This window comes from Vulpes lagopus, chromosome X, assembly GCF_018345385.1.
Source record: "Vulpes lagopus strain Blue_001 chromosome X, ASM1834538v1, whole genome shotgun sequence".
In the NCBI taxonomy this organism is placed as follows: Eukaryota; Metazoa; Chordata; class Mammalia; order Carnivora; family Canidae; genus Vulpes; species Vulpes lagopus.
The window spans coordinates 118,843,711-118,869,099 of NC_054848.1; the positions used below are offsets into that span (position 1 = coordinate 118,843,711).

At 39.8% G+C, this 25,389-nt stretch overlaps 1 protein-coding gene across 1 annotated transcript; it reads left to right on the forward strand.

Annotated features, from left to right (window-relative positions):
- The first annotated feature begins 232 nt into the window (after nucleotides 1-232).
- On the forward strand, nucleotides 233-23,926 carry PASD1 (PAS domain containing repressor 1). Its single transcript, XM_041740512.1, is given in 16 exon segments — nucleotides 233-287; nucleotides 995-1,108; nucleotides 3,752-3,882; nucleotides 6,502-6,587; nucleotides 22,075-22,170; nucleotides 22,172-22,211; nucleotides 22,213-22,461; nucleotides 22,463-22,559; nucleotides 22,562-22,744; nucleotides 22,747-23,034; nucleotides 23,037-23,211; nucleotides 23,213-23,326; nucleotides 23,328-23,445; nucleotides 23,447-23,562; nucleotides 23,564-23,643; nucleotides 23,646-23,926. Coding segments are annotated over 16 exon segments (2,223 nt in total).
- The last annotated feature ends 1,463 nt before the right edge of the window (nucleotides 23,927-25,389 follow it).

Genomic DNA, 25,389 nt, shown 5'->3' on the forward strand with positions numbered 1-25,389 from the left:
AACATGGTTGTGGTTTTTTTGCCATAGACAAGCAGTTTCTTGGGTGAAGGTAGAAGGTAGATCAAGATTTGAAATTTTCCCAGGCAGATACATCAGACAGAAAGAGAACATGGGAGTGATTATAATGATTATAGTGATCCACCAAGGGATCTGAGCTGGGTAAGGAGGGATGTGACAATTTGCAGGAGATAACGCCCAGTGGAAATGTGATGGGAATGGACTGGAGGTCTCAATGTGTGGAATTATTGTGGGAGAGGTAGAGTACTTGCGTGAGTGCACTGCGAAAGGTAGGGGGTACTGGGCGTAGAGTGGGATAATGTGAACTGGGACTTGTAGAGAGGCATAATACATACATATGACCATGAGGTGGCTGAGGGGGAGCAGATGATGATAAGCTTACTGGAGGTAAGGAGGTGAAGAAAGTACCCAGTAGTAGCAGATATAACAAAATGTATCCTCTCTTTCTCAAGAATGATCTCATAGGCAAAAAGTTATTAAGTCTTCTGCCTGATAATGAGAAAAACGAAGTCTATCGAAAGATTGCTCTCAAACTTCCTTTGTCAAGCTCAGGTACAGATCATTTTTTCTCAATTGTAAGTTCTTAGATTTTTCTTTTAGAGACGAGTAGCAGTCACTCAGATAAGTAATAAAAATAAAAACATTAGGGACAATATAGCTGCTGATTATGTATTAATGTAATTTCACAAATTATATTTTTAGTATTAAAAAATTTCTCCTCCATTAAACCTTGTTCTTTATCATGAACTGTGATTATTTCAGTTTTCATATAATTGCATTAGTGTTCTATAAATAATGTTCTAGCTGGTACCCCACTCTACAGATACAGCATAGATATTTATGCAGTGCTAATGTTCCTGGAAAGAAAATAATGTTTTTGTAAAATCTGTTCTAAATAAGATGATAGTCCTATGAAATAATCCTGCAGAATATGGTAATGTACAATTGTAAACTTGTATCTGTTCTTTTTTCTTAGTGGGAAAACATATTGATTTTTGCTGTCATTTTAAGAGAGGAGATGTTGAACATAGTAGCAGCCCTACTTATGAATACGTGAAGTTCATCATCACAGTCAAAGATATTTCAAGTGGTAAGCAATTCAGTTTTTAATCTGATCTAGATGAAGTTAATGTGTTACCTAGCCCTTCATTGCTGACATAAATGCCGTTCTGCTGGTGGTACTCTCACATCCTGTGATATCCCTATGACCACAGGTTTTGGCCACAGACATTAATCAGACTTTTAAAAAAGAATCCTATGATTAAAAAAAGGCAAAGTAGACAATAAAGGCACAGACATAAATGGATTACCAACAAAAGGACCAAAGGAAACCTCTGATACAAAGAAAGAGTAAAGTAATTGTTCCAAAGGATCTCATTGTTTTAAAAATGGACCTGCTAATATGAAGCACCTTGCTTGTAATTGCCTCTGACCTTTTTCTCTGTAACCAGAATTCAGGATAGATAGCTTAGATACTTACCTGACGCTAATCGGAAAACACAAGATATTATATTTAAAATGTTTCATTATATTTAATGATCTCATTCTTCAGTTCCTTGTTCATTAAAGTAGCTTTCATTTCTATTACGGCAGTTATGAATAAATAGAAGGTTTGTGCCAGTAGACACTGCCACTAAATCAGTACCCAAAAATCATTGGGCCTCTAGCATTTTTGTTCAGGCTCTTTGAATTTGAGCAGAGTGCAATGTTATTGTGAAAGAGTGTAGTGAGACTGCGCAGTGAAAGGAAAGGAGCTTTTGGAGATGATGAGGACTTGAAACATAAAGATATTATTACTGTCCAGTACGATGGAGCAGCTTACTTATGAGAGTTGTAATTACTGTTTATTGCTCTGTGGAAAGTAGAAAAAACAGGGAAATAAGGGAAACTTCTTTGAAAAATGGAATTCCTTTTACAGAAATATCTCACATATATTATAAAACTCTCGTCCTTGTTGCAATCCTTCTATTCTTAAAAAGTATATTAAATACTCACTTTAAAAGTATAGTGAAATTTACAAGGTAGGGCCACATGGTAACATGATGGACTGAGCTAATAAGAATGACTCTTTCCTTCTATAAAAACAGGGAAACAATTCTTAAAACATAAAAGAAGTTTGATGCATAGCCAAGCTTAAAGGAAAGGAAAGTCCATGGGTGCCAGAAATTAAAGGAAAAAGTACAAGATTGTCATGGTAACAGGAGGCCTAGGTGGTGGCCTAAGTGGGCTATAAATCATACATGGGCTCCTTTGACTGGTGTCTGGAGTTCTAATATTCATTCAAGGACCAACACATAAAGCCTAGAGACTTCAAATGATTGGTAAAATTCTGTCCACTGGCCTAAGGAAGAATAAGTATGCCATCTCCCTCAGAATTTGAATGGGAGGGATCCCTGGGTGGCGCAGCTGTTTGGCGCCTGCCTTTGGCCCAGGGCGCGATCCTGGAGACCTGGGATCGAGTCCCACGTTGGGCTCCCGGTGCATGGAGCCTGCTTCTCCCTCTGCTTCTCCCTCTGCTTCTCCCTCTGCCTGTGTCTCTGCCTCTCTCTCTCTGTGACTATCATAAATAAATAAAAAAATTTAAAAAAATATTAAAAAAAAAGAATTTGAATGGGAAAAAATGTGTTCTTTACAAGAAATAAAAACTGAAATCTGTGTTGTGTGGATACGGGGTCCAGATTTATAGTTTTAAAGGTTTCAGGAAAAAAAAAATAAAAAAATAAAGGTTTCAGGAACTGTAGGCTGAGAAATTAACATAAACACTGATATGGGGCCATTAAAACATCTAGGGCTTGAAGCAGAGGTAAATGGCACAACAAATATGTGAAAAGATGCTTAAACTAACTGGTGAGCAAAGAATGAAAAATTTAAAAACCAGTGAGATAGCACTGTACACCCTTAAGAATGACAGCATTCAGGAAGTGTGAATAATAAGCAAATATTGGTGAAGAGGTGAGAATTAAAGCATTAATACAGTGTTGAGAGGAATGTAAACTCATGAAGCATTCCTGAAAAACAGGGTGAACTTAAGTTATGTTAATTATCCTGTGACTCAGCAATCCCATCACTGCGTGGAAATATACCAGAGGCGAACTTGCAGAGAGATCTGTGTATAAAGGGACACGTACTACGTACGTCAGTGTTGTTTGTGGTAGGAGGGAGTTAGAGTCAGACTTACCTGAGCATCTTTAGGGAAATGGACAAGTAAAATGTGGGAGACATACCATGTGGAAAACTTTGAACGCAATGACCTCTAGGTATACATGTTACAACATGGTTAAATCTTAAAACCATATTGTTCATTGAAGAAAAGTAAGAAACAGAATGAGGTCCACAGCACAATGCCACCTTTCTAAATGATAAACACATACACATAAAACCAGACTACATAGTTTAAAGTGTATATATCAAAGGTGGTAGATGGCAATAGGTGCCTGTGGGTGGATAAGGGGCAGAAAGAAAAACAAGAGTGGAGACTGTGTTCATTACATGCCGTGAACTAGGAGTGTAAATAACTCAGTTCTTTGTCACTGAGGTCTGAAAATATAACAAATGAATGAATGAATGAGTAAATAAACAATGACAATTAGCTTACAGAATGGTTGTCTCCTATGTTTGTCATGTGTCTTGGAGACTAAGGGTCAAACATCCCACTGAGGTGGCAGGTGTTCATCTTGTGTAGCCAGGATGCCTTCCTATTTAGTTGTCACATGTGTGTCTCTGTCTCCCTTAGAGCCTTTGGTGCTCTTCAGTAGCTTCTTCCCCAGCCACACCTATGCTGAATCGTTTCCTACATATCTTCCTTTGGAGGATCGGTTTTATATGGTGGGGTCCATTTGTCTCTTCAAGCCTCAGACCCTACAGGTAAGTATGTGTGTGTGTGTGTGTGCCTTTCCTACTGTGGCATTGTGGGCTTCCTTTTATTTTATTTTTGTAAATTTATTTTTTATTGGTGCCAACATACAGAATAACACCCAGTGCTCATCCCGTCAAGTGCCCACCTCAGTGTGTGGGCTTCCTTTGAAAGGCCATGGCCCTTTTGGTCCTTCCACTAGCAGACAGCATTGGTAAGGAACCCAACACGTCCAGGGAGTTGCGCTAAGTAGGATATGTGAATGAGGAAAGGTCAGCTCCTGCATTTCAGAAGGTGAACGTGTCAGTCAGCACATCCAAAAGGGATGCACAATCATTCACAAGTGATTTTGATGTGATATGAAAGAGGTATACGGGGACTGGGGGCTGAGACATATTAAGATAAGTGACCGTTTTGGCAGGAGGATAAAGGAAGATTTCTGTCACCAGCTGAGTTTTGAGGCCATTCTCCCCCACGTCCACCACTATGGCTCGCTTAGTGTTCTACTAACATAGCACTCACAGATTCTGCCTCAAAAAAGAAAAATCAGCCTTTAGAATTCATTGGATAGATTCAGGTTCAGTGAATTTATGCACTAAATATTTAGTAAGCATCTATGATGTCCATGGCACTATGCTAGGTTCTGGGGAAATATAAGAGGAAAGAGACAATACACAAGTATTATTGAAAAGTGCCACAGGGATGATTAAACAATCATATGCTGGGGGATCCTTGGGTGGCTCAGCGGTTTAGCGCCTGCCTTTGGCCCAGAATGTGATCCTGGAGACCCGGGATCGAGTTCTGCATCAGGCTCCCTGCATCAAGCCTGCTTCTCCCTCTGCCTGTGTCTATGCCTCTCTCTCTCTATGTCTACCATGAATAAATAAAAAATCTTAAAAAAAATCATATGCAGATGGCTGCTGGCAATAGGGAGTTCGGGCAGAGTGGTCACAGAAGGTCTTTCTTTGATGACCTGTTTTTTGAACTGAGACCTGCAATGATGATGGTGACCCAGCAAAGAAAGGAAGGCAACCCAGGTCGAGGGTTCAGCAGCTATAAAAGTGCCAAGGTAGTAACTAGCTTGTAGGATACCAAGGAACAAATACCATTATGGGACTAGAAGAAGATGAAAGTGGGAAGGAGTAGTAGAAAATTAGATACAAGAGGTAGACAGAGGCCGGGTTATGGAGAACTTGGAGGACTGGAAGCATGAGTTTGAATTTTACTCAAGTGGAGTGGAAAGCAGGATGATGGGATCTGATATCATTGCTTTTGTTTTTAAAAGATGAGGCAGGCTCCTGGGTGGGAAATGGACTCTGGGGGAACCAAGAGCAGAGGCGAGAGGAGTGGTGTGAGGGGTGATGGAATGGGCTGGGATTGGAGTAATGGAGATAGAAGTACGCGGGTTGGGGTTGTCACTGGCAGACGGGATGCAGAGTCTTTGCTGATGTGGCGAGAGTGGGTGGGAGAAGAGAGAGAAACGACTCCTAGCTTCTAGGCCCCAGCTGCTCAGTGAATGGAAGTTCCACCAGCTGACTTGAGCAAGACAGGGACGCTGTGGATTGGGCAGTGTGGGAGTGGGGGGCAAATCAAGAGCCACGTTAACATTATGATGACATTGTGACATACAATACATCCAGGTGCCTTGCGAGAGAAGCCTCTGGGTCCAGACCGGCAGTGGAACTTCATCCGAGTCACTTACGTCTTGTAGCTTCAGTTTCTTTTTCTGTAAATGGCAAGAATGGAACCTCCTTTTAGGGTTGTTGTGAAGGGTGAATAAGATGGCACCTTATGTGTGGTAAGCACTTGGGAAGTGCAAGCTATTACAGTCATCATAATCATCATTATCATTAGTATTGTGATCATTAGAATCCAGAGAGAGCAAAAGACATGCTTTACTTACTTTTCCTCTCTGGTTTAGAATGTGGACTTTGAGCACATTTCAGAAACTGTGAAGGATCCCTTTATATTCAGTTGTAGAGCAGTAATGTATGTCATCATTTTTTCAGATTTAAAATCGTGACAAAAGTGACAGAAAAGCAGTTGAAGGAAATTGCTTGATCTGATTGCCCCAATCATTACGCCTCTCTGGCAGCTCTCTGGGATTTGAGCTCTCATATTTGCGGCGAGAAGGCAGACATCCCATTTTGGGGTCACTTCCAAGTCTCCTCCCTCCGAGCAAAAAAAGATCTCATTTGGCACACTACCCTCATGGCACCGGGATCCCTATTTGTGATCTATTGAAGTTTTTCTCTGGGTTTCTAGAATATCTGTTCCATATTAGTGATCAAATCTTGTGAGAATGGAGGGGTTTTTGAAGGAAGATTTTTTTTTCACGGTGTGACTATGTAGCACAGTGGACAGAGCATTGAACTCAGTACATCTGTTTAATGGATCGGCTCTGATCTTGGGTCTACTAGCTGTGCCTCTCGGGCCAGATCATTACATCTCTACAATCCTTAGTGTTCACATCTGCAAAATCAAGCGTCTTTCTCACATTGATATGCAGATTAGCTGTGATACTGGATATGAGATTGCTTCCAAATTGGCTACATGCTATATACAAAAGTGTTGGGTAGCTTTACTATACAAGTACATTTTAAGTATCTGAAATGCCGGTTTTTCTGCAGGAACTTTGTGCTGTCAATAAAGCTGAGGATGAGGTTATGCTGATACAAGAAGACTCAAATGAAGAACATGTATATCCAGAGTACAGGTGAGAGGCTAATGCTGATGTAAGTGATGGAGACATACTTTAATGAAAGGACACACTTTAAACAACACTGAAATGAGAGAAATAATATCTACAAATATTTTCCCATTAAAATGAAAAAACAAACAATCGAATCCAGAAGAGCAACCTACTAGTCTGAATTCCTTTGCCCAGATAATATGATTCTAACCTCTCCAGCTGAATATAAATACAAGCCATTGGCTTTTTTTTTTTTTTTAAAGCAATAGAGGACACTTAACTGACACAGACATTTAATGGCTTTCAAATTAAGACAATGCCTTTAAGAATGATACTTGATTACTACTTCTTCTTGAAATACTTTTAAATGTGTACAGCGAGTACACATTGTGGTCACTGCTATTAGACAGGTGTCCCTCTTTTTGGGAATATTATGTGTTTTTTAACATTTATTAATCAAGTTTCAAAGAACAGAGGCAGTATTCCATGATTCTGAGTGAGAAAAATAAAACTACATTCCTAATTCACGGGAAAATGCCAGTTGAACAGGTATCACTAGTAAATCCGTTATTTTACCTTTTTAACAATCCTCCAAAGATTTTTACAAAATCGAAATTGTTTGTGATACTATCTAGTTATTGAATACTTGATAAACTCATTGTAGGTATGTCTCATACTCATTGTAGGTATGTCTGTATGTAGAAAGCCATAATACTAGACACTGCTGGGTAGAGTATCAAGAGTGGATTGCATCTTTCCTTCTGCATGATAGTATATATGTACATGTAAATAAATAGCAAAATAATATATTAAAGATGTGCACCACATGCCAATAATACTTAAAAATAAAATAAACAAGATAATTTTTCAAGAGGTTTCTTATGATTAAAGACATGCTTGTGTGAGGTCTGGTGGTAAGGAGAGGGAGCTGGAGACTGTGGTCACTGTTGCTATTTGGTGGTGGGGGTGGTAAGGAAGAAAGAGCTGGTGAAGAAGTGAGTTAAACAGGAAATGTCTGACGTTCATCTGTGTCTGGATCTAAGCAATGGGGAGGGGGGGCGAGAATCTTCCCTTCCTGGCAGGAGAGTTTAGAGGTGTTTGGCTGTGAACCATTGTCTAAAGCTACACACAGAGCAATGGGATGGAAAGCAGAGCTCCCGGTGGCAGTCTGTTTGCATTCCATGTGCTTGGTGTCCTACAGCTCTCGCTAACGTGAGACTGCATTTGTAATTGTGTGAATGTGACAAGTCTGCTCATGCCAGGATCACACTCACTTGCACCAGCAAAAAAAAAAAAAAAACTCTTTTGTGGAATCTCAAATATCTTGTAAATATTCAGCATTGTATTTGTGGTTTGTAGGTGTTGGGGATAGGACGAGTGCAAGGCCAGGCGTAAAGGCTCATAGTCCTTCAACTTTCAATGTGCGTTATCACTACCGGTTATTCTTGTATTGTGTGTGGCTATTTATGCTCTTTAGGCTTGACAGTTTCCTTCGTTAGTTTCTCTAAATTATCAGAAGACCTTTTACTGAATAATGTGGGCAATAGGATAGCTATAAAACATAACATGTTTAAACAATGTGAACTCAAGACACTCTCCTATCAGGAGAATATCTGAGATACAAAAGCGGCAAGCCCCGTGGGTAATGAATTTTGTATCTATCAGCAGATCATTGTAGCAGATATTCACATATGAGAGTTCAGAGGGTAAGGAAACCCGTGTTTTACTTTTAAGTGGAGTTTAATTGGATGAAAAATATTCTGATGCAAAAATGAGCCAGCTACTACATTTATGCCACTGATCTACATAGAATGTAAAATAAGTGTTTTCATAAGGCTTAGAGCTGCTTCTCATTGTAAGAAATTATTACTCCAGTGTGGATGAATGCACTATAGTTTCATGTATTCTGTACTTCCATAAAATACTACTAAAGTTCCTTCAAAAATTACCCAATGGATTATCATGTAGACAGTAAGATGGAATAAGGACACTTAGGACAGAGCTGATGGATCCAAAGAAGAAATTCTATTTAATTCCAGCCCTCCTGTCCCTGTCATATCCCTCCCCTCTCCTCCAACACCATGGTCACTGCTCTGTTCTCAGCCACCTCAGCTCTCAACAGTGTCTCAATGATGGATTGTTGGTGGACCTGGCTCGTCCACTATCTTGAGGCCTGTAAAGGAGGACCCTGTCTGGCACAGAGCCTCACATTGAGTAAGCACAAAACAAACATCTACTCAGGGACCCACTGATTGATCGATTCCATCAAAATGGTAATCCATTCCATGCCGTGAGGCCTCTCAAACATAATGCAGTATTGTTATAAATCAGTGCAGACTAGTATTGCCTTATTTTTGTCATAGACTCATTCCTTGTCCTCAGGTTATTTTTAAATAATAAGGAGAAGAGATTGTCAGGGTCATGGTCTGCAGGCACCCAGAGCAGTCATTGTTAATATGGCTCCCATTTTATAGACTGAGAGGGATGACTAGAAAAGTAATCAGGCACAGAAGTCATAGGGACCTGCAGCTCCCAAAGTACTTCTGGAATTTCTCTTGGTAATTTTACATGTTCTTTGAAAGGTAAGAAGCATTTTCACTAAGAGGCTTGAAAGCTTTGTCTATGCTCATGAAAGAAACACAAAGAGGGAAATTTGAGGTTTGGAAGAAAGGATCTATTTCCATGGAGGATATGTTGTCCTTGCATGTTTCAGATTTGAGGCTAAAGAACCTTTCATTTCAGAAGAGGAACTCAGTGGTTAGGTTATTTTCCATTAAAGCTATAAATGCACTGGAGTGGAAGGTCTTGTTTGCTTGGACCACTGAAGATAGAAAGAAGTAAGGGGTACTCTAAAGTCAGTGAAGGGCAGACAAAAACTGGAATACTGTGTGACCCTCTCCTATATGTGTCCTGCTAAAGTCAGAGGGAAGTACCCAACTACTCTTTCAGTTTGGCCAGTGGTAGGTAGAGGTAAGGCCTGGATTCCCCTTGTAGCATCATCTCAGTACAAATGCAATCTGTACTTTATCCTTCACGGTAGGAATGCATGTTTATTAACTGAGTTATAAACAAATCTATAAGGTAGGTTTTAGACCTGTTAGAATATAGTCATAGAAGATATGCGATTTGCCCAAACTCAGAGTTGGTGCCGCAGTAGAGGTGGAACTGAGACCCAGATTTTCCTGGGCTCATTCCCGTCAGGACATCAGTTTCAGGAGCTGTGGCTAGTATGAGATTCCAAGGAGAAAACTCAAGAAGTCTTTAGGAAGTCCTTGATGGGGGATGTTACTGAGAGAAAAATCTTTATTCCCTTTAATTTTACCTTAAATGTAGAGGAGAGAACAATTCGTAGGGCGGAGACCACAACGATTAACCCTAACACTGCTGATGAGGACAGCATCTTCTCACCCTCGGGTAGAGTAAAGAACACTGGAAAATCAAATGGCAAGCATTTCCAAGTAGCTCTTATATTTGTTTGTGATCTTCAGAAACTGCTAGAGTGTTGGAATTGGTCCCTGGGGAGACTCCAACCTGTCAGCAGCTGCACCGAGAAGAATGTTCCTGCCTAATTCCCCTTTCAGCTTGTGTCAGTGAAGAGTTATGTTGTTCAAAGTGGGGAAGGGCATTTTATAAAGATGTATGATGATTCTAGTTAGCACAGTTTTGTTGTATGGAGCCTTGGTACTATTCTCTACTGACTTCATTCCTCATGTCCACCCTATCTTGGGCAGGAGACGGGCCCTGCGCATCATTGGATCGCAGGCTGTTGTGTTGGGTTTCTCTGCCACTCAGGAGCTAGTTTGCCAGTCTCATGGTTCTAGTCCCAGTGAAGCTTATGCATACAGCAAATACTTAGCACCTACTCTGAGGGAAGTTCTGTTCTAGGCTCTGAGGATACGGCAGTGAACAAAATCCTTAACTTCCTAGAGCTTACATTCTAGTGGAAGAGAAAGATCATACATATAGCAATAGAACAGAGTAGGTTACATGGTGAGGAGGGCCAAGGGAAAAACAGTAAGCAATGAAGATGATTAGAGAAGGTTCTCGGGGGAGGTTAAATTTGATTTAGGTTTTGCCATATGCAGTTGACATTCTTATCAGTTAAAAGATGGTGCAATGTTGGCAGTTCCTAGTGGTGTTACATATTAGGGTGGCCAGCTCCACTCTCCACAAGAGACCTTTTCACAGCCTATTGAAGACTCAGTCAAGTCTCCTTTCTCTCTCTGAGCAAGTTACTTGGCTAATTCTACTCCACACTACCAGCTGTCATCTTTGGCAAATAGTGGAGGTCTTGTGGTATAGTACTACTTAAAAAAAACCCAAACAAACATAGAATCAGGGTTTTTAAACAACTACAGTATTTGGGTTTTATTCTTCACCTTGACCATTTACAAGTTGTGTGATCTTGGAAAAGACTCCTTGAGTCTCAGGTTCTTTATCTATAAACGGTGAGGATAATAACTGCAGAATGTTCATCACAATCTTAGAAGATAACAACTAGATCTATCTGCTTTGATAAGTACATGAGATTTATATGCTTTGTGAAATACTATACAAAGTCAAGTTATTATCAATTAAGTATTTCCAAAGATAGACTAATTATAATTTAAATCTATACTAAATCCTTAACTAAGCTATAATGATGTTATTAAGTGCAAAGGGTTACATGTAAACTTGGCTTACGGTCATGGTCTAAAGTCTGTATCTGGTGATTTCTTCAATACTCTTATTTTTCTATTAATTTAAGGTTCTCTTTTTCTGTTTAAAGCCAGCACATGTATTTTTTATTTATTTTTAATTTTTACTTAAGTCCAATTAACATATAATGCATTATTGGTTTCAGAGGTAGAGGTCAGTGATTTATCCATCTTATATAATACCCAGTGCTCCTTACATCACGTGCTAACAATAAATAAATAAATAAATAAATACGGTTAAAAAAGTTAAATAAAATAAAGCCAGCACATTTTAAACCTCTATTCTTAAGACATGGTTCTATATCCATTAACACAAATTATTCTCTGCAAAGTGTCCATCTTGCCTTGTTGTGTGTATGTGTGTGGGGGGGAGGGGAGTGTTTATGGCCAAGTCTGAACATGATAGAATTCCTAGCTTGGAGGCTACATCTAGTCCGTAACTCCATGCTCTCACACCCACCTGAGGGACACTTGCATGATGATATCTGGTGCTAACAGATAAAGAAAGTTGGGACCCATTCCCATGCAGCTGTAGTTGTTGCATGGGAGCCAGCCTTTTGGGTTCCATTTAACTTCTCCTGTTGATACATATGTATAGGACCTGGTCTTGAGCAGGCAAGCCATAAAAATTTAAAAAAAAAATTTTTTTTTTTAAAGAGGAAGAGAGGAGAAGGGAGAGCAGGCATAGGATTCTGTTTTTTTTTTTTTAAGATTTTATTTACTTATTCATGACAGAGAGAGAGAGAGAGAGAGGCAGAGACACAGGCAGAAGGAGAAGCAGGCTCCATGCAGGGAGCCTGAAGTGGGACTTGATCCCAGGACTCCAGGATCAGGCCCTGGGCTGAAGGTGGCGCTAAACCGCTGAGCCACCAGGGCTGCCCAGGACTCTGGTTTTTAATGTTTCATTGTGTTTATGTGACCCCTAGCCCAACCATATGCCATCTTTAGCTGCATGACAAATTATTCCGATCACCTCAAAGCATAAAGTCATTAACTGTCTTATTAGATTTGCAATTGATAAGAACAGTTTCATTGTTAATATTTTTTTGAAAAGCTCAAAGTAAGGGTTTGTACTTGAAATTCATTGAAGCAACTCTGAAATCACTGAGGGCTTAGATACTAATGAAAAGAAGTCTAATAAATATCAAAGTTTAGAAAAACCGGGAACAAATGATCTGAGTATTAGCCTATTTTATGAAAAGTAGTTTTGGGTAAATAAACTGGCAGCTGCTTGTTCCACTCAGACAATTAATGTAATATATATATTTTTTCTCCTCATGGTGTTCATTCATCATCCTGTAATGAAGATGTCAGGCTGGGTATTAGGATCTGAGGAAGTGAGACAGGATCTGGCTCTCTTTAAACTTGCTTTTTTCTCTACCTTTTTGTATCCCAGGATACTCTTTTGCTTTTGCTCTGTCAAACTTTTTTGTTAACTTTTAAACTTTAATTTGAATATTGGCAGGATCTACTGTGTGTATCCTCCTCTACTTGTACTCACAACTGTGGGCATTTGACCATGTTTGCTTTATCATTATTCTTTATCTCCCTCTCCTTTACTGTACTCTTTTGTATTTGTTTTTTTGTTTATTCACCAGGTTATAATATTTTGCTATTATTATTTATTTCAATACTCAGACTGTCCCACACGACCAATTGTGGCCCCTTTAACCTGAATTTTGTGTCTTTTGCACACTTCTCACCATTCTTGGAGCATTCCTCACTTTCTGGCACTAATGATGTTCTAGGTTCATTTTGTTCTTTCTCTGCCTCAGCCATGAAATCAGATGGTTCTTTAAGCCTTAGTCAAAGGGACCCTGGCTTCTTAAGTGTAGTTGTTTAGAAGCCAAGTTCTAGGCACTCGCTGTGCTCCTTGTTACTAGCTTGTGACTACTTCTAGTGCTTTCAGAGCTAGGAAACACATCCACACGCGCGCGCGCGTGCACACACACACACACACACACACAGAGGCATAAAGACCTGTATCTATATTTATCTCCTTGTCTGCCCATCTCTGTGTATGTGTACTGTGGTATATATGTGTTTAGAAAATAATACCACCCATGAATTCATATGGGTGCCTCCAATTCTACCCCAGCACCACAGGGGGTTCATTTAGGTCTTCCTGTTTCCATTTTTGCAATAGTCTTACCCAATAGTCATCGAGGCTTGGCCCCATCATCCTCAGTATACTGACTTATTAGCTCAAGTCTGCAATACACAAAAAGTAGTTTGGGGGTTGCCAACTCACGTCATTGCAAAAAGCAGACTTCCTCCTCTTTGAGTTCGTATTGTTTACATTTTTAAGGTAAGATTTACATATAATAAAATGTACAGATCTTAATTCTGTTATTCTTTGAGATGTAACAAATGCATAAACACACGTGCCCCATATTCCTATCAGGACATATGATATTTTCAGCACACTGGAAAGCTTTTTTTGTGCACTTTCCCTCTTCTGCTCCTACCTAGAGGCAACCACTATTCTGATGGTTTTCACTATAGATTTTTCTTGGTTTACTAGAACTTCATAAAAATGAAGCCATATAATACATACTCTGTTGAGTCTGCTCTCTCAAGAGAATAGACACACACACACACACGTATTCATCTTGTCATATGTATCAGTGGTTCATTCCTTTTTGTTGTCGAGGAGTATCCTAGTCTATGGATATACCACAATTTGTAAGGCAGTTTCCTTTGATGACGACCATTTATTTCTAATTTTTAGTTACTACAAATAGACCTGCAGTGAACATTCTTTTAGAAGTCTTTTTGTGGACATATATTTTCATTTTAAAGTGTTAAAAATTCATTAAATTATATAGTAAAATTAATATTTTTGGGGGGTTTAACAAACAGGCATAGATTCATGTAATCATGACCACAGTCAAGATAAAGAACACTTCCATCACTACCCAAAAAACTTCCTTGCGCTGTCCATTTATAATCACCCCTACTTCACCTCACTCTCAACCTCTGTCAACCACTGATTTATTCTGCATCCTGAGTTTTGTAATTTGGAGAGTGTTCTGGAAATAGTCATATAGTATACAATCTTTAGAGATTGTTTTTCCCCCTCAGCATAATTCCTTTGTTGTTGCATGCATCAATAACTTTTTTTTTCATCAATAACTTTTTATTGCTGAGTTGCATTTCACTGTATGGGTGTACCATGGCTTATTCATTCACCTGTTGAAACAGGACAACTGGGTTGTTGCCCTCTTGGGGGTTAATTATTAGTAAAGGTGCTAGAAACATTTGTATACAAATTTTTGGTGGACAGAAGCTTTCATTTCATTTCCCTAGGGTCTTGAATTTATGGCATTAATTCACATTCCCCTAATGACTGAAGGTGTCAAGCATTTTTTATCATTTGAATATTCAGATGTTTTGCCTATTTTTATAACAACGTTGCTTACTTTTTACTATTGAGTTTTGAAAATATTTGTATATTCTACGTACAAGTCCTTTGTCAGATATTTGATATGTAAGTACTTTCTCTAGCTTTTATAGCTTCTTTTTTCATTCTCATAACAGTGTCTTTTGCAGAACAAAAGTTTTTAATTTGAAAGGATAGTGTTACCATTTTTTTAATTAATGGATTGTGCTTTCTTGCCTTATCTAAGAATTTATCACCAAACCACTCACATATTTTCTGTTTTTTTTTTCTCTGAAAGTTTTATAGTTCTGGGTTTAAGGTTTGTATCTATGATCCATTTTGAGTTAATACTTTTATAAAGTGTGAGGCTTACATTGAGGTCCATATTTTTTGGCATATGCATGTCCAGTTGTTCTAAAACCATTTGTTAAAATACAATCTTGTCCCTCTCCTGCACAAAAGCTCTTAGTGGTTTAACTTTGTTCTTAGAATGAATTCAGGGATTCCTGGGTGGTTCAGTGGTTAAGTGTCTGCCTTTGGCTCAGGGTGTGATCCCAGAGACCTGGGATCGAGTCCCGCATTGGGGCCCGCATTGGACTGCATGGAGCCTGCTTCTCCCTCTGCCTCTCTCTCTCTCTCTCTCTCTCTCTCTCTCTCTCTCTCTCTGTGTGTGTCTCTCATGAATAAAATATTAAAAGAAAAAGAAGAATGAAATCAGATAGCCTTTTGTATGATCTGTAAGGCACACCACTCTCATGCTTACCTGTTCCCCAAACCTCATTTTGTGGCACACTCCCTATCCTACTCCATCCGCACTGTGAACTCTCACAGCTCTTTTCCAACACAGAACTTTGCACATGCTTATGTCCTCAATCTGAACTATTCTTCCACTGTATTGTCCCATGGTTGGCTCCTACTGGTCCTCTAGATCCACTTTGGTTCTCTCCCGTGGCATCTTGCTCTTTTTCCTATGTCATGCTTTTAACAGTTCATAAATGTATAGTTATCTTGAGACTGTTTAGTTCATTGAATGCCACATGAAATTGTAAACTCTGTGAGACTGTGTTCTCAGTGCTCTGCACTGTCCTTGCTTTCATAAAACTTACTGCCTAGTGTGGAGATGGACAAGTAAGCAAGAAACTATAATAATGTCCCCATACCATGGAAATGTGTCTAAGTTCTTTCACTGTACCTTTGGCCCTGTTTTCTTGTCCTCCATATTTTGGATGTCCAGATCATCCTCACCACTCCAGAACTTGCTCTCTGAAGTCCTTCCTGCTGCCTGGGCTGGCAGGGCTCTCCCCTCTCTGCTTTCCCATTGACACTCTCCACTTGGCATTGAGATTACACAGATTGTCTTAACTCTTCTTCTAGAGAATCAAAAGCTCCGAGAGGGAAGTATCCAAACTGCATTCGACTTGTGCCTCCCTCCTTACGGAGAATACTTTGCCTTCTTAAATTAACTTGCTTTCTGATTTCTGGGATACGAGCCTCTGAGTAGCCATGTGTCACTTTGCCAGTAAAAATTAATGGAGCTGATATGTAGAATGAACACGAAAAAAGAAGGCCAAATTTAAAGTTCTATCTCCTATCTACACAGCCAACACTTAGGTTATCTGTGCTTTAATACAGAGTGAAGACTTTTTTTCTTTCCAAAAAAGAAAATCTTCCTTTTAACGTATGCTGGAATTTGATCTCCTTTATTTCCCCAACTGGCTCAGTAATAGTCCCATGAAAGTGACAGAAGAAACACATAGAATGTCACCTTTGAGAAATGATTGAGAGAGTGGATTGTAAGGTAGGAAGTCTGAGGTGCCAAATAAAATGTGGGCTGTTCGGTAAAACCTACCATGAACGTATGTACCCAGACCAGGACCTCTGAATCCACTGGCTGTATTAAAAAAGAAGTTGGTCCAGCTTTTTTTTCCATGTAAAAATATTGTGTGCATTTCCTTTTTTTTTGAAGTGCTGTGTCAGGGGAATGATTTTAACTAAACAATGTTGAACTTTAACTCATACAACAGTTTTCAAACCATTGCAAACTAGAAGAAATATTCGATAATAGATCTAAATACAAAAATAGTGAAGTTTGCAAGTAAATACACTAGCAGATAAATTATAAACACAGATCTCAGCTGTCCGTTCCAGTCCTTCAAAGACTTTCTTCTCTTGGAGTAGGAGATACGTCCTTATAGAACCCTGTGCTGTGCTTCAGGACTTGGTATAAAAGGCTTATTAGTTAGTGGGAACAGAGCAAACTGTCTTCCCACACAGTGCTGGTCTCTTGTCTGATTTATGAATTTCTCCTGGAATGAATTTTCCACAAATATATGATGGAGAACTGTGTAGCTTTGACATTCAGTCTGCCTGTGAATGTTAGCAGTGTTAGCCGCTGGCACCGAGGCTAAGGCCCAGGCGTGTTCCAGTGACTCACCAACCAACACGATATGTCGCCTTTTCTGTTTGAAAAAGGGGCAGACCGCGGAACACTAATCAGATGCTAAAAGGTCCCTTCTTGTTTACTTAATATTTCCATGCTGGTCAGAAGAGGCCAATAACAGCAATATTCTGTTCAAGATGATAAAACCTTGGATTTTTTTCTTTATTTTTTTTCACATTTTAAAAATTTAAATTCAATTTGCCAACATATAGTATAACACCCAGTGCTTGTCCCATCAGGTGTCCTCCTCAGGGCCCGTCACCCAGTCACCCCAGCCCCTCACCCACCTCCCTTTCTGCAACCCTTTGTTTGTTTCCCAGAGTTGGGAAGGGGTCTCTCATGGTTTGTCTCTCTCTCTAATTTTTCCCACTCAGTTCCCCTCCTTTCTCTTATAATCTCTGTCACTACTGGAAAACTTTTCTTTCGATTATTGATGACTGACCATATTTTCATAGCCATAGAGCTTTTGTTGACTTGGTGTTTGCTTGCTTTCCATTCTTTGACAGCAGGGCATTGCTTATTATGAGTTACCTGCCCTTCAAGGTATGGAGGACATCAGGCTATGGCTTTTACCATGTTGATGGTATGTACTTTTGAAGTGTGCATTTCTTGTTTTTCTCTTCTGGTGAGGAAATACCACTGAGTGCTGTTAGATGTCTTTCCTCTTTGGAAATGTTTGTGGAAAGCTGGTGTAACCAAGAAAGCACATTAGAGAAGTTCACACTGGCCCTTTAGAGAGTGGTGTTTTTTATGAAATGGATGGAGTAAGCCTTTGGTGGAAATTTTCCCACTTGGATGCCATCCTTTGTAAAACACTGAAATATATGAGGGTCAGAGCATTTGAACTTTGTTGCTTTTCAGTTGTGTATCAGCAGTGATTGGAAATAAGTCTGTTGGGGCACCTGGGTGGCTCAGTGGTTGAGCATCTGCCTTTGGGATCGAGTCCCACGTCGGGCTCCCTGCATGGAGCCTGCTTCTCCCTCTGCCTGTGTCTCTGCCTCTCTCTCTGTGTTTCTCACAAATAAATAAATAAAATCTCTAAAATAAATAAATAAATAAATAAATAAATAAATAAATAAAATGTAAAAAAAGAAACAAGTCTGTTAACATATCACTAAAACAAGAATTGAGTTTTCTTAGCTATGTGATAAGAGTAATAACCTCCCAAATCATTTAAAAAGGGACTCCAAAAAAAAATAAAAAATAAAAAATAAAAGGGACTCCATATTTTCAACATTTGAAACTCCACAGTTTTTTTTAGGTCTTCATATTCTTTTTTTTTTAATTTTTATTTATTTATGATAGTCACAGAGAGAGAGAGAGAGAGAGGCAGAGACATAGGCAGAGGGAGAAGCAGGCTCCATGCACCGGGAGCCTGATGTGGGATTCGATCCCGGGTCTCCAGGATCGCACCCTGGGCCAAAGGCAAGCGCCAAACCACTGCGCCACCCAGGGATCCCAGGTCTTCATATTCTAATGTGTAAAATCATCTGAACTTCCTGTATAATATAGGTTTGGTAACATAGCATCTTAGTTATATTAGCTTCAGATATATCAGTTATACATCAAACACATATCAGCCCGCACAAAGAATATGATTTTAAAAGCCACAATAATTTATGTCCATGGCTTCAGCAGGAAAAAAAGAAGATGCCAGTGGTACATTTGCTTAGTTACCCTCTCATGAGTACCAGTTCTCTTGACATTTTGGCCAAGGAGCAGTGACGGGTGCAGTGCAGTAGGGAATCTGAGAGGAGAAGAACCAAGTATTTCCCAAGCCATCTTAGTTCACTTTCTGCCTATCTCCCAACCTTCACATACACTCACCTACAAACACACACACACACACAAACATTTCCCTGCTCTATCCTTTTTGGCCAGGAAATATATACTCCTTTTTTTTTTTTTTTTTTCCAGAATTTGCACTTAAAAACTGCCAGGATCTTCAGTATAGGATAGTCAGTAATATAAATTACTCTACTGGAGAAGACTGGATATTCAAATAGCACACTGCTTCATTCAGGGTATCTGTAATATTATACTTTGCCCCTCCCATAAAAAAAGAAAGTTAAAAACTTTAAAAAAATATTTTATTTATTTATTCATGAGAGACATGGCGGGGGGGGGCGGGCGGGCAGAGACACAGGCAGAGGGAGGGAGGGAGGGAGAGAGAGAGAGAGAGAGAGAGAGAGAGAGAGAGGCAGAGACACAGGCAGAGGGAGAAGCAGGCTCCATGCAGGGAACCCGATGCAGGACTCGATCCCGGAACTCCAGGATCACACCCTAGGCCAAAGGCAGGTACTAAACCGCTGAGCCACCCAGGGATCCCCAAAAGTAAAAACTTTTGAGAATAAAAATGATCATTTAACCCAAAAAACAATTTTGGAAGCAGTTACTAAAAAGTGTTTCATACTCAAATGGTAAAATATTTTTTAAAAGGGGGTTGAGTCCATCAAGGTCCTTCCCAAGTGAGAATAGATTGGGCTTCTCTGGTGGGACTCAGGTTTTCCATTGGCTTCCATAGTCATTGGGAGAAAAGAAATCCTTCACTTATTTTTTTCAAAAGTTTGATATATTAAAATTCCATAGCCTTTCATTTGAGAGAATTCCTGAGAAGCTCCAGGTGTATTCACCAAAAACAATTCTTGGAAAACTTTCTGCCAAATGATCAATTTGTCCAGTGGCCAAACTGCCAAAAATCAATTTATTCAAAACCAATCCATCAAATGTCCAGTTGACAAAATTTATGCAAATGTATTGATTCATCAAAAAGCTTAAGCTTTTTGAATATATTATAAGCGTTGATAAACAGTTTTCTGAAAAGGACCACATAGCAAATATTTTAAACTTTACAGGCTATATAAGGTCTCCTTAGAATATTCTTTGCTTGTTTTACAACTTTTTCAAAAAAGCAAAAATCATCCCTACCTCATACAAAAATGGGCGGCTTCCAATTTTACCTCATGGGCTGTCGTTTGAAATATATATATATATATGCATATATATATATATATTTTTTAGGTAATATACCACACTCACTGTGGGGCTCAAACTCACAACCCCCAAAATCAAGAGTTGTGAGTTCTACCAACAGAGCCAGCCAAATGCCCCATGGACCACTTATATATTTAATTAATTATCTTTTCATATGAATATATTATTCTTGAGTATATGCAGTGGCTACATTCTTAAATATAGTCAATGGATATATTCTTGTAATCAGCATTTTAAGGAGTATTCCATTTGTTAGAAGTTAAAAATCACAGAAAGAGTACCATTCTTATGAATAAGCAACAGTAATTATTCTAGGATTTCATACGAAAAAATTTTACGTTATTTTAGTGTAGTATTAATCCTGTCAAAAATTCATTTTCTATTTTTTTAATGATCTAGCATGTTTTCAGATTTTATCACCACTGACTCATTTGCCAAGTTTACCAATTTTCCCAAAATGTATATCTTTTAAATGTCAAAGTTCAGTGATTTAGAGTAGATTGAAAGGTTTCAACAGTTTTTGAAGATACCTGGAATATTTTCCATGGTCAGTTTTTTTAATTAGCATTTTAAGGACAGTTCCATATTTCTGTACCCCAGTTTCCTACCGCTGCAACTAGATGGAGCAGGCAACAAGAGAGGAAAATTTGTATTGGGAAAAAGAAATGAAGAGCCAAGAATCCAGCACAGCCTCATGTTGGGTTGAGAGGGAACTTGTGTCCATGAGAGAAGGAGATCAGGAGCCAAGTTGGTGCCTGAAGGTCCCAGAACTCTGAAATCCGTACTACTACAGTCTTGAGCTCTGCCAATCCATTGCACTATAAATATTATGAATAGTTTGAAGAAACATGTTTTTGGTAAATCAGTATATTTAGCCAGTTTGGCAAATAGATCCTTTGGCCATTTAGCCAAATGGTCCATTGGCAAGTTGGCTTTTGGCAAATTTGATGTTAATAAATCGACTTTGTGAATCACTCTGCTTCCATCCTAGAAAGCAGAGGCTTTCTGAAAGTGAAGCCAGAAGTGGGGCAAGTTTATATCCTTTCTGGAAATAATGGAGAGCATAGTAGCGTGTACAGACTATTTGGCAGAGTTGGTAAGAGCACATACTCATTTGTGGTTCATTCTGTGGAGGATGTTCATAGGTTAGTTTGTGGTGTGACTTATTAAGGAATGGAACTGATTTTAACATGTGGTCTCTTAATTTATGAGACAAACATGTTATAATTAATAAAAACAAAGTCATACTGTACATGTGGCATGGCAAAATCAAGACATTTCCGGCTGGAGTTGAGCAAAACTAAAGATTATCTAATTTCTACTACTTCCTTGTAGAGGAGGAAAAAAGTAAGCTTTCCTCTCTTTCCAGGTTCTTGACTGAGATGCCTTGTTATAAAAGACAGATTGACAGGAGAGAAATAGAAATTTAATAGCATATATAGCTCCTGTATATGCACATGGGAGAGAACCAGGAAAACTGAATAACTCCCTGAAATAGCCCAAGCCACTACCTTAAAAGTCATCCATAGCTAAAGACAAAAGATGTTGGGTGCGAAGAGGACAGTTATGGAGGCTATCAGGAAAAGCACAGTAAACAAGGGTATGGTGGCTGTGTGGATTTAAGTCCTTGCCTTCTCCATTGTTAAGAGTTTCTAGAGAGGGAGATAACACTTATAAATAGAGATTTCCCGTATAAATGTAAATGTGTCTAACAAAAAGGTAACTTCTACTCAGTTTTCAGAGCTTGACCTGTGTCTCTTAAGAATAACCAACCAGGGATCCCTGGGTGGCGCAGCGGTTTGGCGCCTGCCTTTGGCCCAGGGCGCGATCCTGGAGACCTGGGATCGAATCCCACGTCGGGCTCCCGGTGCATGGAGCCTGCTTCTCCCTCCGCCTGTGTCTCTGTCTCTCTCTCTCTCTCTCTCTCTCTCTGTGACTATCATAAATAAATAAAAATTAAAAAAAAAAAAGAATAACCAACCAGTTCACCACTAATAGAGCTTGAGAGGTGGAAGATAGATTTAGGAAAATTAACCACAGCTCCCCTGAACCCTAGTCTAAGCAGACAGGCAGAGTACTAGTGCCTTCCAAATCAATCTTGTTCCAGTAGCAGCTCTGAGTCTATGCATCCTACCCCTTAGAGACCCAGCTGAGCCACAGGTTCTTGTGAGGACAATGTCTTATTCTCCTCTTCTGTTCCTTTGAGATTCTTCACTGCAAGGCAGTGGGTAGCAAAATAGCCAAGCATGTCAGAGAAACTCCATCAGCAGTATTGAGCCCAGGCTGCTATGGGAGAGAGTGGAGAAGCTGGTGCCCAGGTCTGGTAGTGGCAGTTCCTTGGGATCCAGCAACTCAGGATCCCAGCCTGTGTCCCATCCGGGGTCTCCAGGGTGTCTCAGGGGAGTGCTTCAGAGTGGGTTCATCATCCATATCTGAAGGCTCTTCATCTCAGTGCCTTGAAAATGCAGTGAAAAAATGTGAAGATTAGAAGTTTTTAGACCTCTCAAGCCTGCTGATTAGACTGCATTGGCCAAAGAACTTCAAGCAGTGGAAGATGTGTGACCTTCACACCAAGTGACACATGACTACTCATCCAGTGAGGGGTCAGGGACAATAGATGAGGAAGACGATGATGTAGAATAAGAAGGGGCTGAGGAACCCACCTCTGGACTGAGGACACCAGAGCAGCATCTCTGAATTTGAGCAATGGTGAAACAGAATCCGTGAAAACTGTTTGTCTATATGATGCTGTAGAAAGTGAACGAGTCATGGCCCCATCCAAGGAGGGCACTCCTATCATCCACTAGACTCAGTCCACTGGTAACACATTCCAGAAACACAAGTCTTCTTCCTTCTTTACACTTTTTGTAGACACCGGATTGCTACAGATTTCTCCATCTGGTGGGACAGCAGTGACTTCTGTGGTGGGATTTTCCTGTGATGGACTAAGACCAGAAACCATAGGCAAGATCCTACCTGGAAGGGCTCAGTGGTCAGTGTGAATGCCATGAACACTAGACCACAGAGTGGCACTCCAGAGATTCATAAATATAAGAAGAGCTTTAATCCTGAGATTCTGTGTACTGTCTTATGGGGAGTGAATTTTTTAGTAGGCATAGAAAGTGGCCTGATGCTGTGAATTACTTCACAATGATCCAGAAATTGAGAAAAAGCAAGGATGGACAACTGTGGGGGATTTGGAAGGATGTGTATACTATGAAGTTGTAAAATATGAAAGAACAAATTTCTGGTAATTTTCAGAGTTCCGTGAAGGTCTATGGATGGACACACAAGCCATATCACAGATTTATAGCCTTTGAGTCATTTGGAAAATTGGTACCTAAGCCATTACTGGTGGATCTCGCTGTTGGGGGAAGGCCAGAGGTTGAAAGTGATCTGTGGATCCTGGGCTGGATTCCATGCCACTGATGTGGATTCAGGAGAGGTCTATGATGTTTATCAACCAACACACATAAGAAAGAACCCAGACTCTGATCCAGTGTAGCCTCAAACCCTATGCAATCATCATACTCCCCAACACAGATGGCATGGAGCTTCTGGTATGCTATAAGATGAAAGGGTTTATGTGAATACCTATGGAAAAATCCCCAAAGATGTGGTTCTGAAGTGGGGAGAGATGCCAACATCTGTAGCGTATATTCAATCCTGTCAGACATTAGGCTGGGGAGGAAAGGCCATAGAGCTCATTTCTGTGGAAACTGGTCACTCGGATGGTATGTGCATGCACAAAAGGGCTCAAAGACTAAAATTCTTATGTGAATGCAAGGACAAGGTCTTCTTTGCCTCCGTTCCATCTGGAGGCAGCCACAGGGTTTATTTCATGATATGAGGCAGGGCTTTTCTGAGCTTGTAGAAATGGTGTAATGAGGATTGCTGGCCCCCAGAGTTCTCAAGATCCTGAGAACTTGGAATTCCTTGCATCATGGAGCTCAGAGCTGCTAGGACAGCTGTGTGCTGTGTGTGTGTGTGTGTGTGTGTGTGTGCGCGCACGCGCGCGCGCGGGTGTGCAGGCACCATATATGGGGTGTTTATTTTGTTTTTTTTTTCACTTCCTTTATGCACCTCTTACCAGCTTATCCCCCTTCTCTTTTTTTCCCTACTCAAAAATAAATCAAGGCTGCGATACAGCTGGTGCTGTTCACATTCTTTAAAAAAAAAAAAAAAAAGAATAACCAGCTCAAGATAAATCGTTGTGACAAAAGGCATATTTTGGGATTGCAAATTATTCCTTTTCACCCTGGTGGGGGTGATGTAACTATTGCCCTCACTGGTACAAGGAGTTGTAAGACTGGGTTTATATTCAGACTTTGTCATTTATTATGACCTTATATATTATTCACCTTGTGGAGCCTTATCTCCCCCATCTGTAAAGGTGGGATGATAATAGAACACATGCCATTGAGTTATTTTAGGATACAGAGATAATGTGTGTAAGATACCCACTACGTGGTAGGAACACAGTAAATAATAGTGTCTCCCCTGCCAGTCAGAGGTGAGATTGGTGGTGGGTAAGGAGAAAGGTTAGTGAGCAGTTGCCTTAGAACTGAAGGTGGTGATGGGGCACTCACTTCAAATTACTGATTTCCTGAACTGATCAGAATCATCCCCTTCACCTTCTGCCTTTAGGTAAGTTTCCCCAAATAAACTAATTACATCTTCAAATAATGTAAGTCTATTAAGGTAACATTCTCCAATAATTTATTTATTAAAAGGTATTATAGTGAAAGAGAAGAAATATTTAAAAGGCAGGGTAGTTATTATCTATTAGTAGGGATCAGTTTGTACATTCATTCAGGAGCTCTTTACAAGTGTGCATCATATGCACATCCACATCACCATACAACACCCGCCTCCACCCACCCCCCAACCCTTGCCCAAAGGAGTAACCATCTGGGTGACCTTTAGCAATAGCACCTTTTGCTCCCCAGTCTGCTTATCTTAAAACACTGGAGAGTCTGCTTGTTGTCTCTGAAGGAATAGAACAATGATAGCATATGCAGAACTCATCTTTGTGGAACACATTTTCTAGGAGAGAGAATTAAAATCACAAAAGAACCATTTTAGAGCAAATTACAGCCTTATATATCCCAAATCATATATTTAAGTGGAGAAGAACTTAAAGGAATGGAGCAATCAAAGGGAGAATGACTAATGAGGGCATTTGAGATGAGATGATCACGTTAGCCTGTACAGATTACAAAGCACTTTGTCCCAGCATTATTTCATCTTTACAAGAACACTGCAAGGTACATATTATGAGTTTTACTTTAAACATTCAGAAGCTGGGGCTCA